At 48.1% G+C, this 14,089-nt stretch overlaps 1 protein-coding gene across 1 annotated transcript in view; it reads right to left on the bottom strand.

Moving 5' to 3' along the window:
* The window catches only part of SHCBP1 (SHC binding and spindle associated 1), a 207,191-nt gene extending 193,491 nt beyond the window's left edge, over positions 1–13,700 (bottom strand). Inside the window, exon 1 of the mRNA XM_069216652.1 lies at positions 13,353–13,700. Coding sequence (XP_069072753.1) covers positions 13,353–13,665 — 313 coding nt within the window. The 5' untranslated portion in view covers positions 13,666–13,700. The remainder of the gene's footprint in view (positions 1–13,352) is intronic.
* Between the last annotated feature and the right edge of the window lie 389 nt (positions 13,701–14,089).

The raw sequence follows: 14,089 nt of genomic DNA, 5'->3' as shown, positions 1-14,089 counted from the left end.
GGCTGGGAAACTTTCCCTCTCGAAAACTTCTTCCAAAAACCCTATAATCACACCTGACTGCATTTATTAATTTATTTTCAGCCCACCTTGAATGCATATCAATACATACAATCACATACCTGTCACATAACGTCACTTTGACTGGACCGAAAATGTCCAAAGCAATATCCACCCAAGGCCCGGGAACTTCCTCTCTCACTACAATGCGCTGAGTTCTTCATTCGAGTTCCGCTATCACTCCTCAAGCATTCCAAACTGTTTCTCACCTCCCTCTCGATCAACAAATCCATGGCTGGCCATCAATAATTTTCTCTGCCCTTTCCTTGGAGTTGAATATGTCCATATAGCTGGCATGAGCATCATCCACTATTTTTTTCCTCAAACTGTGTGGCGGAACCAACTAAATGCCTCTCATCAACAACCTGTTTACTACCACTAACTTTTCAAGAACATTCTTTTATCTACCTATGCTGCCACACCGTTAAGAATCATCATCTTCAATAATTAAGTACCAGGATCTTTCCGGAAAGCCTAAAAAGGCGTACATGGGGGGCGTTGCGTGCTAAGACGTCCGATTAGCAGTGCTCAACCAGAGCTCCCGGCCTGATTGCAAAAATCCTGAGGAATCCTGTGCTCCCCCAAACCTCCAGGTGAGCTTCACTGACAGATTCTTGCCTGCTATGGACATTCTCCCTGCAGACGGGCTCGCAATCAGCCCGACCGGCGACCTTACCGCCTGAAAGCAAGAACAGGATAACAGGGCAGGACCTGAGATGCCATATGGCCTAGGGCGCACCCATGCAGATATATATTAGATGGTCTTCAGGAGGTGCAGTGGTCAGAGACCCAATCAAGAAGGGGGTACTTGATCCCAGAAGATGCCCTCCTGAAAGGAACCGCTGAGGACTGGTGTTTCTAGGGTGCTTGATTGTTGAGATGTCAGGACAGTCCCCTGGACAGCGCCAGGCTGTGACTGGGCCAGGGGACTTCACAACTGAGGACAGACATGGCTCTTAGAGGGTCCCTCCGGAGACTCAGAGCCCAGAGAGCTAAGTGAGAGGAGCGCCGGGGGCCTGAGAGGCAGTGAGGGATGTAAGTGGAGTAAGAGGCACTGAGGAGATGAGCAGTTAACCTGCCACCCCCTGGCGTGAGCAGGCAGATGAGTGGCATCCACATGGGGCCCCCAAATAAAGTAATCCAACGACCGATGTGGGGCTGGAGGAGGCATGACCATTTTTGGTAGGACGTGCAGTGATGGCGGCCATGGTTGGGTGTGCATAACCCCGGCGCCATGCTGAGGACCTGGGGGCGTAATGCGGAGGCCTTGCCTGCCCAAATGGATGCTCTGAGCAGGGCTGGCGGATCAGAGCGCTTGGGGTAAAGCCTGGGTTTCTGAGACTGGTGGTGGTTAAGTGAAAGACCTCTGATCAGCCTCGCACTTCACATCAGGGACTAATAGGGGCTACCTGCGGCGCGGAGAAGCCACGCTTAGAGAGCCAGGGGGCGACCAAACAATTGAGGAGGCCAAGTGCCCCCAGGGAGATACTTTCCAAGATATTTTGCCCTCTGATGTGTATTCCTAGATTGGGGGGCGGGGGGGTCCCACATGGACCATCAATCCCAGAAAAGACGTCACAGTGTGGCCAGCTGGAATATGTCCTAGTCTGGGCTACCCCCACATTACAGACCCAAGAGCGGACAAACAAACTGAGACCAAAAAAATCCTTGTACTGTGCCCCACCCCCTCCCCGAAGTCAACCCCTAAAAAATTCCAGTGCATACGTACAAATCAATATCACGAAAGCCCGGTGGGGGTGGCACCCAACGACGGTCCTCCATTTGGAAACAAGTAGTATAGTGCCGGCCATATCCTCTTGCGGACACATTGCTCACGAAAGCAGACCAACCCAACACCATAATGCAATATACAGTGACCAATCTTGAGGTCCAACAAGCTGGAAGAGATCCATGGGCAAGGAACTGTGCGGGGCACAGACCAAATCCTAGAAGCAATCCAAGGATCCCGGGAGGCACTTGAAAAAAAAAATGGACACAATGGCCATGGGTATCAACAACCTGCGGCTGGAACTCCGCAGGGTAGAAGAAAGTGTCACAAACACCGAGGAGGAAGTGACTATCCTGCGTGCCACAGTACAGGCAACAGTTGTGGATATTCAAAGCAACACCACTTGTATGAATGAAAGGCTGGAGGGTGCTGAAGGGCACCCCCCTCAGAAAAATATAAAACTATTGGGATTTAATTAGTGAGCGGAGGGGCCGTCTGCTGAACTTTTCCTGAAGGAGTGGCTCGCCGTGGCTTTGCAACACATTGTGCTTTTCAGGTTTTTCACGGTCGAAAGAACATACAGAGCCCTGGGGCCGGCTTCCTATCCAGACGCTCCACCATTTGCAATGATAGCATAGCTGTTTAATTAGTGATAGGAACATCATCCTTCCGCACGTCCGGTCCCACAGCTCTCCTAATTATAAAGGTATGCCTATCCACGTAATCCCATATTACTCCCAGAGGGTCCAGGAACTCAGGAGAAGCTTCCTCCCCACCAAAGAGAGGATACTGGTTCATACTATCAAATATAGCCTTCCCTGCATGTTCATACATCCAAAACAATAACAAGGTTTTTTTTTTGTTTCTTAGAGAAACCCCAGGATGCTGCTGACTGACTCGATCCTATAAGCTTGGCTCAATCAAGGGATGTCCTCTTCGGAGTAGCGTGCACCCTAGTAAAAAGGCACTAAACGATCTAATTGCCTTAAGAATTTGACCTCGCGAAAAGAGCGGCCACCCCTGCAACGTTCTGCTAACAGGATCACAGTTGCTGAGGATGGGAAGCTTCAGGCCGAACATGAAACGACAAACAGAACCAATTCACCCCTCTTACTCAATTGCCAGACTCTCAAATTGACGGTTGCACAATGGACTGAATCACTGTTGCCGGAATCAAGAAAGGAGATGAGTGTGGGCACTATTGCCCTATTTGGATTCATGGCCATGGGGAACATGTGGGTGATTAACACATGGGTCTAGGAAAGTGGATAGTTTAATACTAATTAGGGCCCAGGGGAAGGGGGGCATGGGACAGAGGGGTAACGGAGGGGCAATCATGGGGAGGTCAGGTCAGGCAAGTCCAGGACAAGGGTGGCCACGACTCGCTGAGCTCCTTTGTTGGGCTTGTGACGAAAGGAAACCAGGGATCTCAGTCAGTTTCTCCACAAAGTAGGAGTTTTGAATTTTGAGGAGGGGTGCAAGACCCTCTGGACGGCTGGTTAAAAGGGAGGGTGCTGGAAGCTACTGCCTATGGGTGGGTGGGGGAGTTGGAAAACATTAATTGAATGCCTACGACTGGTTTTAGAGATAATTTTAGATGTACATGTTTTTGTGCTGTGTTAAGTCGATCAACATACAATATCATGCATACTCAGAGGGATTAAGTCGACTCGGGTCAAAGAGTCCTGTACCACACATCCAACCCCTCCAGTTGAAGGAGGTTCTACTAGATTTACAGCATACCAATGGCAAACCTGGAAACCAGGTACAAGTTCCTCACATAGAACTTTGGTGGGGGAGGGGAGGTTAAATAACCCAGTAAAAAGAAACAGGGTACATGCATATCTCATAAGATACTGAGCTGCTCTACCCCTTCTGCAGGACACACACCAATGGGGAGATGGTCTGACATCTCCAGAAGCGGTGGTGGGTCAAATCTATGCAACATCCTACTCCCGTTATGAATGGGAGCCCTAATATGAGTCGCCCTGGGAACCCCCTTCAAGCCCACAAGAGTGGTTTGAGATGATATGGGGATATTTTTTTGGGACACTAGATGCCCATGATCTGTGCATTATTGATGTCTAAAGCCCAACAACTGATGATGGTGACTTTCTGAGCTCAGTGTTACAAGCTGCCCCAATCCCACCTTCCACTGAGGTTATCATAGTGGGCAACTTCAACTGCATACTAAACAGTGATCTGAATAGAATACCACCTACGTTAGGTACTAAGCCATGAGCTACAGCAGCGCTCAAACAGAGAATGCATACACTAGAACTATCAGATGTGTGGCGTCACCTCCACCCATATACTCGTGTTTCACTTCCACCACAAACACTCATAGCAGACTAGACTATCTTTTTATAACCACCACAGCAGTTCATAATGTAGACCACATTCACTATTTGGAATAATATATCTCTGATCATTCGCCACTTCTGGCCACATATTCCTTAAGCATTTGGATGGAGATAAAACCGAAAGACTCCTGGCTAGATTGATTAGATCTGAAACAAACCTGCAACCGATCCTCCCTATACAAGACTGGGAAGGCCAAGAGGTGTACACACAGCAGGCTATTAATGACGTCTTCCCCATCATCCCTGTACTGTCTACTCATACCCCCAATGTTTGGGGGACATAAAGGTGCTGGATGAATACTTAGATGCACTTCCTCTGGCAATTATCTCCCCCGCGGACTGCAGGCAGTTAGGAAACCCAATCGATAAACAAGAAATACTAGAAGCAATAAAAGCCCTTAAAACGGCGAAGGCACCGGGAAACAATGGTTTGCACGTCGAGTTCTATAAAGCCTCCTCAGACGTTTTTGGCAGATAGGCTGCTCGGGGTGTTTGTGGAGGCATATGAAGTGCAACTGTTATCTCAAGTCATGTCAGAAGCCCTAATAACTTCAATACTGAAACCAGGTAAAGATCCCCTTGAGACTAATTCGTACCGGCCTATCTCAATGTCAAATATTGACATCAAGTTGCTTAGCGGCAACCTGGCCATCCGCCTACTCCCACATTTACCTGGCCTGATCCATGATGATCAGTCTGGTTTTACCCCACACAGAAATACATTACGCAATATCTGCCGCATGGCATACATATTGCATGCCCCTATGCTACAGGAGGACCACTACGCCATGGCTTTCCCAGATATAGAACAGACCTTTGACACCTTTAACTGGGAACATATGTGGACAGAAATGGCCAGGAGGGGAATGAGCTGCCGCTTCATCTCGTGGGTCAAACTGCTATATACCCGGCCTAGGGCCAGAGTTTGTACAGGACGCTATGTATCACCAGAGATAGATCTGCACTGAGTAACTAGGCAGGGTCGTCCCCATCCCCTTTAATATTCACACTTGCTATGGAACCATTGCCATGCTGATTATGCCAGGTTTTGAAGGGTTGGGGTGTGCAATTGGGCACAAAAGAACATATTGTCCCCCTTTACGCTGATGATGCCTTGATTTATTTCCATTGTCCTGCTATCTCAGCTCTGATTTTGCTAAGTGTGCTGGAAGAGTCTTGGGAGTTTTCCGGTTTATGGATCAACTCAACAAAATCTGTATTGTACCCACTGGGTCTCTTGCGGGACAGGCCCTTGGAGCGTCTGCCTAGGTCTGGTCTGCCATTGACGTTAGACGAGGTTAAGTACTTGGGTATATACATCACACCTTAAAAGAAAAACAGTTCTACGATCGTAATATAGGACGGGTATTGGAGGGACTGCGTTCCTCCATTCGGTTCTGAAACACCTTACGATTATCCCTGATGGGGACAGAAAAAAAAACAAAAAACACATCGCCCTTATAAAAATGGTGGTATTACCGTGCTGCGTATACGGAATGCAAGGATCCTACTTTCAGATCCTGAAAGATACATTTTGGGAACTAGACAAGCTCCTGGTAGAACTCCTGTGGCAGGGCAAGAGATGCCGGGTTTGTCGGGCCACGTTTAGACGGGAGTGGGAGAGGGATGGCATGGAGGTCCCAGACCTGGAGTTATACTACTATGCTTCATAGATGCAACATGCCTTCCATTTGCTTGATGGAGAGACAAATTGTGAGAGAGAACTCCTTACTGGCTCACACAATGGCTACCAACCAGGTGAACTTCTGATGATGGGCACATACGTGCCCAGAGAGCTTCCGCATCTAATCCGTTTGATAGATAGCGTATGGGCAAGAACTGTGACTGGAGTACTGAAAAGGGTACCCTATGCCCCTGACTTAGACATATGTCTAATAACCCCTTTTTTACACATGGCACACATAAAGGCAGTTGACAAAATGCCAGGAAGATGGCTGTTTAGTGTTGTCAGTCCTCTACCCGGTAGGGCGCTTTGTTACCATACAACAGGCAGAAGACCAGCAGGGCACAGGCCAATTTCTACAATATGCTAAAATGGCGGTCACAGCATGACAGCTTTGGCCGTCTTTCCCCAAAGAACCTAATCCCACACAAACCATGGTCACTCTGCTAGCAGTGGCAGGAGGGCGGCATCCTATTACACGCATTTACTGCGCACTTCGCTCCGATAGACAATTGCTGCCATTGCGGATTGAAGAGGTCGGCCAGCAACGTAGTGAAGAACCCATCACCCTATGTGAGTGGACCAGAATACGAGGGGGTTAAGAGTACAGCCATTTGAGCATGGTTCAAGCAAGTGCAATATAATATCATACACATGACATATCTCTCACCACACTGCCTTCACCACATACATCATTCTAGGAAGAAAACCTGTCCTAAATGTTTGGCATTGGAGGCAGACTTCTTGTATATTGTATGGCACTGCCCTAGGGTGAGGGACATTTGGGGGGGCGGTTATGGGGGACCTTCGGATGGTGACGGCTGGGAGGTTCCACAATCGATTAAAACTCATGTTTTGGAGATACTAACAGAGAATAAAAAATTATTATAATAATAATAAGCAGGTGTTATGCAATTTTGGCACTTATAGTAGCCAAAAGACGTATAGCCATACACTGGATGAGCCATCGCCCACCCTAAAAACTAAGTTGGACAGGGGATTTAACAGAGTGGGCAGGAGCTGATGAAGCTCATATGCGAAAACAAGACGAGATACAAATGCACAAGAGAGCCTCCTAGCGTGGGCGTCTATGACACATGCCCTAATAGAAGAGACTACCTCTAGTCAGGGTGATGACAGTTCAACTTCAGAAGTATCCAGGCAACGCATGGTAGAATACATCTCGGCTTCGACACCATGCTGCAAAACACCCAACTAGCCACTTCAATTGTCAGCGGCAAAGGATGGGTATCAGAACAGAGATGACCGCCAATACATACCCTATGCCAGGGGAGGAGGCGAAAAGAAGTTAGAGGGGGTGATATGCTGAGTGCACCAGGTTGTCCTTCTTTAGTTTACATTATATGAATTTAATGTTGCCTTTCAATGAAGCCCTCACAGACATTCTTCCTTGGGACCTGGGCTAATCCAGGTTACAAATCACCAGTAAGTAGGCAAATGGCAGGGCACCACTGCCTACCCCAGTGACCCAGCCATTCTAACGCATCTACTCCAGAAAGCTTGGTGTTCCAACCATCCACAAGCGGGGTCAAACACAGTGACTTTCTCTTCACTCCACCAGAAAGAGAGACTAAGCCTCAAAACCTTTGGCAAATGCATGTTCTTCACTAGCAGTAGCTAGGGTCCTCATTTACGTATACACCAGCGTGGGCTTTCCAAAGGAGGTGGTGTCAGACAGAGGTACTAACTTCATGTCTGGATACCTAAAACACGTGTGGTCCGAGTGCGGTGTGACCTTTAAATTCACTACCCCATAATCAATGGCCTTGTTGAGAGATTCAACAATACATTAAAAGGCATGATTGATGGACTTCCTGATTTTGATTACAAAGAAGTGCCACTGAAGAGGGTAGGTTTTTCCTCCTTTGACCTTCTGTTAGGGCATCCTGTAGAAGAACCCCTTTGTCTTGTGAAGAAAGGATGGGAGAGACCTCGCAAAGAACCTTAACAAAACATTGTGGACTTTGTGCTTGGCCTTCATTCCAGGATAACTGAGTACATGGAAAAGGCTTCCAAAAATGTTGAGACCAACCAAGAGCTCCAGAAGCTTCGGTGTGACCAAAAAGCTGCACTGGTGGAGTTTAAATCAGGGCAGAAGGTATGGGTTTTGGAGCCTGTGGCTCTAGGGCCCAACAGGACAAATGGAGCAGAACCATAACCATATTAGAAAGAAAGGGGGAAGTCATCTGTCTGTTAAGCTTTGGCTCTTGCAGGAGCCCCAAAAGGGATATCCATGTAAACCGCCTTAAACCCTATCACAGCAGAGGTGAGGTGACTATGCGCATGGTCACTGATGAGGGACAGGAAGCAGAGAGTGAACAACCTCTCCCTGCTGATCTCCTCTACTGCAACCTAAAGGACTGTTCAACCACTGCAAGCCAAGATCCAGACAATTCTGGCTAGGGTAGCTCCAACAACCCAGACTCAAGTCAGGGGATTCCTTGGCTTGACTGGGTATTACAGGAGGTTTGTGAAGGGGTATGGCTACATTGTGGCCCCTCTCACAGAACTGACCTCTAAGATAATGCCAAAGAAGGTAACTTGGACAGTGAGCTGTCAAAAGGCCTTTGACACCCTGGAAGAAGCAATGTGCTCAGCACCTGTTCTCAAAGCTCCAGGTTATACCAAACAGTTCACTGTGAAGACAGATGAGACTCTGAACATGGGATAGAAGCGGTCCTGTCCCAGATCAATGAAGATGGCTATGACCAACTTGTTGCTTTTAATAGCAGGAGGTTACTCTCCAGAGAGCAGTGTTGGAGTGCCATTGAGAGGGACGCCTTCGCTGTGGTTTGGCCTCTGAAGAAGTTGGGGCCGTAATTGTTTGGCTCTCAATTCCTTGTTCAGACTGACCACAGGCGATCTCAGATGGCTCATGCAGATGAAAGGTGAACATTCCAAACTGTTAAGGTGGTCCATCTACCTACAGGTAATGGACTTCACAGTGGAACATAGACCAGGGAGTGACAATGCCAATGGAGACAGCCTTTTCAGGTTCTTCCACTTAGAAGATGAAGACTCTCTAGGGGACGGTTAGTTTCATCATCTTTTGTTTGGGAATGGGTCACGTAGGAAAGCTCCTTTTTTGACTTGGCTAGCCCCCGCTTTTTGCCTGGTTCATAAACGTGGCTTTGTCGGTTAGTGCACTGGGTCCCTGCTAACCAGGTCCCCAGTGCCATATCTTTCTCTAAAACTGCACAGTTGTTTTACACAATTGGGCAACTCTCTAGCTACCTCTGTAAGTCACTACTAAATGGTACCCTGGGCCCCTAGGGCCTGGGGTACTAGGAAAGGTCTTTGAGGGCAGCAGCACCAATTGTGCCACAATCGGGGACACCTCACCAAACTCACACAGTGCTGCTATTGCAGACTATGTGTGTTGGTGGAGGCTAAATTGAAAACACAACCTGTCACACACCCCTGTGTTCCAGGCCCCCTATCACTGCATATGCCAAGTGTAAGTCACGCCCAAGCCTGGGTGCATCCATGCACATGTGAGGGCATATATGCATGAGCAGATATGCCTCTGCTAGGTCTCTGTTGCTTCTGAGACATAGTAGGTGCACAGAAGTCATTTTAAATGCATGTGCTGGACACTGGTTAGTATGAGTTCCCCAGCTACATGATGGCGTCTCTGAATCCTTGGATATGTGGTAACAAACATCTCAGAATAATAAGCTTTCACTGACCCCAGTGATAGATATATTAATAAGTGCAATAAGAGGGCATCTTAGATGTGCCCCCATAAACCTACCCAGCTACTGGTGTGTTCACTTACTGGTCCAAACCAGTGCAGCCACCCAACACTGAGTTACGGCCCCCTGTGGTGAGGACCAAAGCTCTTGGAGGCCCAGAACAAAGGTCTGCTCTGGGCGCAGGCAATAACAACTCGTCCAGAGCAGGATGGACATTCCATGGCAGGGAGCATCAAAGGCCTTGCTGCCTTTGAGATGCAACCCAGGTTTCTCCAGATGGTGGAGATGACTGACCCCTCCCCCCCTCCTGACCCCACTTTTGGCCTCAGCACAGGCTGGAAAAATAGTTACATTAGAAGAAGTGCCTATTTCATGCCAGTCCCACCCCTTAGATAGACAAACTGAAGAAGTGGACACTACTTTTCAAATTCCTCTGTCTTGATTTGAAAGGAATTAGGTCACTGGGGTTACGGTTATGTCCACTTCCCAGCGGATGTAAGAAGCGTGTAGTCACACTAAAGGTAGACAGCTCACTGGCTACCACCTGGCACTCCGTTTAACACCACCAAATTAAGTATTTAGGTGGCACCGCTGAACCCTAGAACTCAGAACCTAGCCGAAAAAAAGGGAGTCGTTGTTAACCTTGTGTTTGCTGAACATTCTTTTTCCTCTGTAGGAAAACTTTGAAAGAACTCTGAAAGAACTCTGAAAATTGCACTGTGTCTATATTTTTTAAACTGCAAAGTATTTATGCTTGAAAGTTTATTTACCCGATTACGTAGTTCTGGGGTTTGAAACATATCAAAATAATTGTTCATTGATTTTGGATTTATTATTTGACTGCATGTCTCATTTAATGCCTCTGTGGGTATAACAAATGGTTAGCACTACCCTCTGATAAGCCTAACTGTTCGCCCACATTACCACACACCGAGCAGTAGGCCTATCTACTTTTGCCTCTACAATACCAATTGGGGATCCAATTAATTCTCTGCACAGTGTACTTCATTTTAGTGCACTGAATAGAGATCCAGCTTCCTACAGTAGGCACTGGGGTACCCGGGTGCAGAGGTCCTTTTCAGCATTGGTGCCCAATGTTATCCTATAGGGGAAAAACTGCATACAGGCACTCACCAATGACTTAAAGCACTGTTCTTCTGGACTTGAGGCGAGTACGGGGCAAGGTTTTAGGCCAGGTGCAGAGGTATGTTATGGCGTCAGATGTCCCGTTCAAGTCTATAGCAAACGGTCTGGGTAGAAAGTCACTGCAGGAGATCATTCCCGGGGAACCCACAGGGAGGCTCGACCCTTAAGGTCCTTAGGCACGTGGGGACTCAGTCAGTCCACTCCTCTTCAAGCTGTAGAGCTCAGGGGTGTCTTCTGACATTGGGTCCGGTGCTGAAGTTCCTTGCTGTGGCAGGAGGGTGGTGGGGTTGCACAGTAACACTGCAGGTGTGGACTGGGGGTCCAGTTTGACCAAGCGGGCTCCGGTCTTGCGAGGAGACATGAGGGCACCCTTGGTTCTCTTCTCCTGGATCTAGGACAGACGGGTGCAGAGGTGTGCAAAGGCATTAGGTTTTTGTCTCCTGGTCACTAGCGGTTGGAGGGGGACTGCAGAAACAGGCTGCAGACTCCTGCTTGAAGTCCACAGTGGGTGAGAGCGACTAGCCTCTATTGTACAAGAGATCCTTAAAAAGACAGAGCTTAGCCTGTGGGTGGGGGCATAGTGATGGATCCTCAAATAGAGGATAGCATGACCCTTCCCAAAATCGCATTATGGCAGATGAATAAGCACTTGAAAGTTCCTCGAAGCAAACCAGGTCCTAGATCCCTCCCAGCCTAGATTCAGGAGCAACCACAGCACCAAAACAGCCTTCCTTGCAGCCACTGACAACATCAGTGCCATATTGGACCACCGAGACATAGCCACCTCCATCCTCCTCGACCTCTCAGCTGAGTTCGACACAGTCTCCCACTCCACCAGACTCCATGACGCCGGCATCCTTGGTAAAGCACTGGAACAGATTTGAGTTGTCCTCACGGCAAGAACCCAGAGTGTCAGAATACCTCATGGATCCTCACTAAGCCTGACCCTCTTCAACATCCACATGGTCCAGCTCACTAAAATTGTCAGACAGCACAGCCTAAACATCGTATCCTATGCCAGCAATACCCAACCGATCCTCTCCTGGTCCAACAACGCATCAACAGCCAAGATAAAATTCCATGATGGAATGAGAGCAGTAGCCATCTGGATGGAAGCCAGCTACCACAAACTCAACTCTGGCAAGACAGAGATCCTCATAATCGGCTCCACCCCCCCTGCCTGGGACGAAGCCTGATGGCCAACTGCCCTAGACAAAGCCCTCACAGGCAACCACGCAACTTGGGCATCATCCAGGACTCCACACTCGCCATGACCTGCCAAGTCAACGCCATCTCATCATCTTGCTTCCACACCCTGCGCCTAATTTTAAAGATTTTCAAGTGGATCCCCACCAAGACAATGAGGACGGTCAATCGGGCGCTTGTCAGCAGCAAACTAGACTACGGCAACACACTCTACGCCGGCATCACAAAGAATCTCCAAACAAGACTTCAGAGGATCCTGAACGCAGTAGCCAGACTCATCCTGGACATCCCCTACCACAGTCACATCGCCACCCACTAAGGAGACCTGCACTGGCTCCCGGGTCAACAAACGCATCACCTACAAGGCACTGCAAAACATAGGACCAGCCTACCTCAACCACCGGCTGACCTTCTACACCCCCACCAGACAGCTCCGATCCTCCCAACTCTTTCTCGCCACCATCCCCAGAATCAGGAAGAGCACAGCTGGCGGCAGATCCTTCTCTTATCTTGCAGCCTGGACATTGAACACACTCCCACTCGTCCTCAGACAGGCCACCTCACTGAAGCAGTTCAGGAAGGATCACGGCACATCTCAAGAAAAACGTAATACTTTTAATTGGAGAGAACCGGCACTTCTCGGAAACAAGCAGGTACTCTGGCACAGAGTAACTGCACTTTAATTTTTCCATTTCAAGCACTGCACATACTCATCATAATGCAAACAGGGTGCACATTCTCATCCCTTTTTACCCATTTACAAACGCCTAATAGTGGCACCGCCCCCAAGAATGGGGCGTTCATGGTCACACGTGCAAACCACAAGGTGAACTGCGATCAGATATTCAAATGTCCCCATAAAACTGCCAGCCCAAACCACCATTGGCATATGGTAAAAGTATTTCAGCCACAGTCCACACGTCAGCTGTGACAATTACTAACCTTTCCCAGAAAAGTAGTGACTAGCCCTAGAAAATGATATGCCATTCGCATCCGTAAAGTAGCGTGTATTTGTTTCTGCTCATACAATACTATCTGGAACGAATGACGCGTCCTAAAAATGTTAAGCATGTGCTCCTTTTTATAATCATAGCAATGTTTGTGTACATGGCAACAGAGCCAGCCGCAGCAACTCCTCTAGATTACCTATACCAGAACTTGGCATATCTTGTACTCAACTCAATTTTACAAACAAAATCTCTAGCAGCCTGCGCTAGGAGCTCCCGCTCTGCGGAAACCAGGAAGACATACTAAAATCCACGAAGACCAGGCTACGATAGTATGAGTCAAACAGCTTTGTATGCACACTGACATTTTCATTAAACAAAAAAACAAGGATTCAATACATACGAGTTCAGTGCAAAGGTTTATTAACGGCTTCACACAAAACACACGGGCTTGCGAATAGCAACAGTCTAGCTGCGCGCGCGTTTAGCTGTCAGTTCTCTTACCTTGTTTCACCTCATCCAGTCCTCTGAAGTTCCGAACGCTGGGGAAACTTCCCTCCTGGGCTTCGGGCTCCTCTGCCACCTCAGAGGCCAGCGGTGCCCCCAGAGCGATTTCTCCCGTCACTAGATCTTCCTCTTCTACCACCTCCTCTGCCACCGAGCCTACATCCTCTTCGTCTGTGCCTTCCTCCTCGCCTTCGAGTGCTGCGTTCCAGCCCTCCAACTCCCCTCCTAGTGGTTCTTCTTGCCCCCATGCAGTTATCGATCTATCTTCCCCCATAACTGGGTTTTCGTTCTCCGCTCCAACCGCCGCCATACTGCCAATTCAAATCCTCCCGGTCTAGACTTTTCGTGACGTCACGGTATTCCGTGCCACTGATTAGTCCTTAACTCTCGGCGCTCTTATATTTCATTGGTCATGTCTTTGGTACGGAAGTGGGCCTTTTCTGTTTTTTTCTTTGCATTGGAGACACTTGCATTTTTTTTTTCATTACAGTGATTGGTGTAGAAAAAATAGTTCTAGTGATAGAACTTATTCGTCCAATGGAGTGTATATTTGAAGCGCATTGTATGAATATAGAAACAAGACAACAAACAGGTACCCATCGAGACAGTTTGCAAATTATTTCCCAACGAGGAATCTTAACCTGCATGCTTTCCAAAGTTAAGGGGAATACCTGTTATTGAATACCCGAGTATTTCTCCTCATACGCCTACCTGATATCAATAGATAAGAAAAT

Source organism: Pleurodeles waltl, chromosome 12, assembly GCF_031143425.1.
Source record: "Pleurodeles waltl isolate 20211129_DDA chromosome 12, aPleWal1.hap1.20221129, whole genome shotgun sequence".
NCBI lineage: Eukaryota > Metazoa > Chordata > Amphibia > Caudata > Salamandridae > Pleurodeles > Pleurodeles waltl.
Note: the sequence above shows the minus strand (reverse complement) of the source record. Positions and strands in the feature narration are given on the sequence as shown.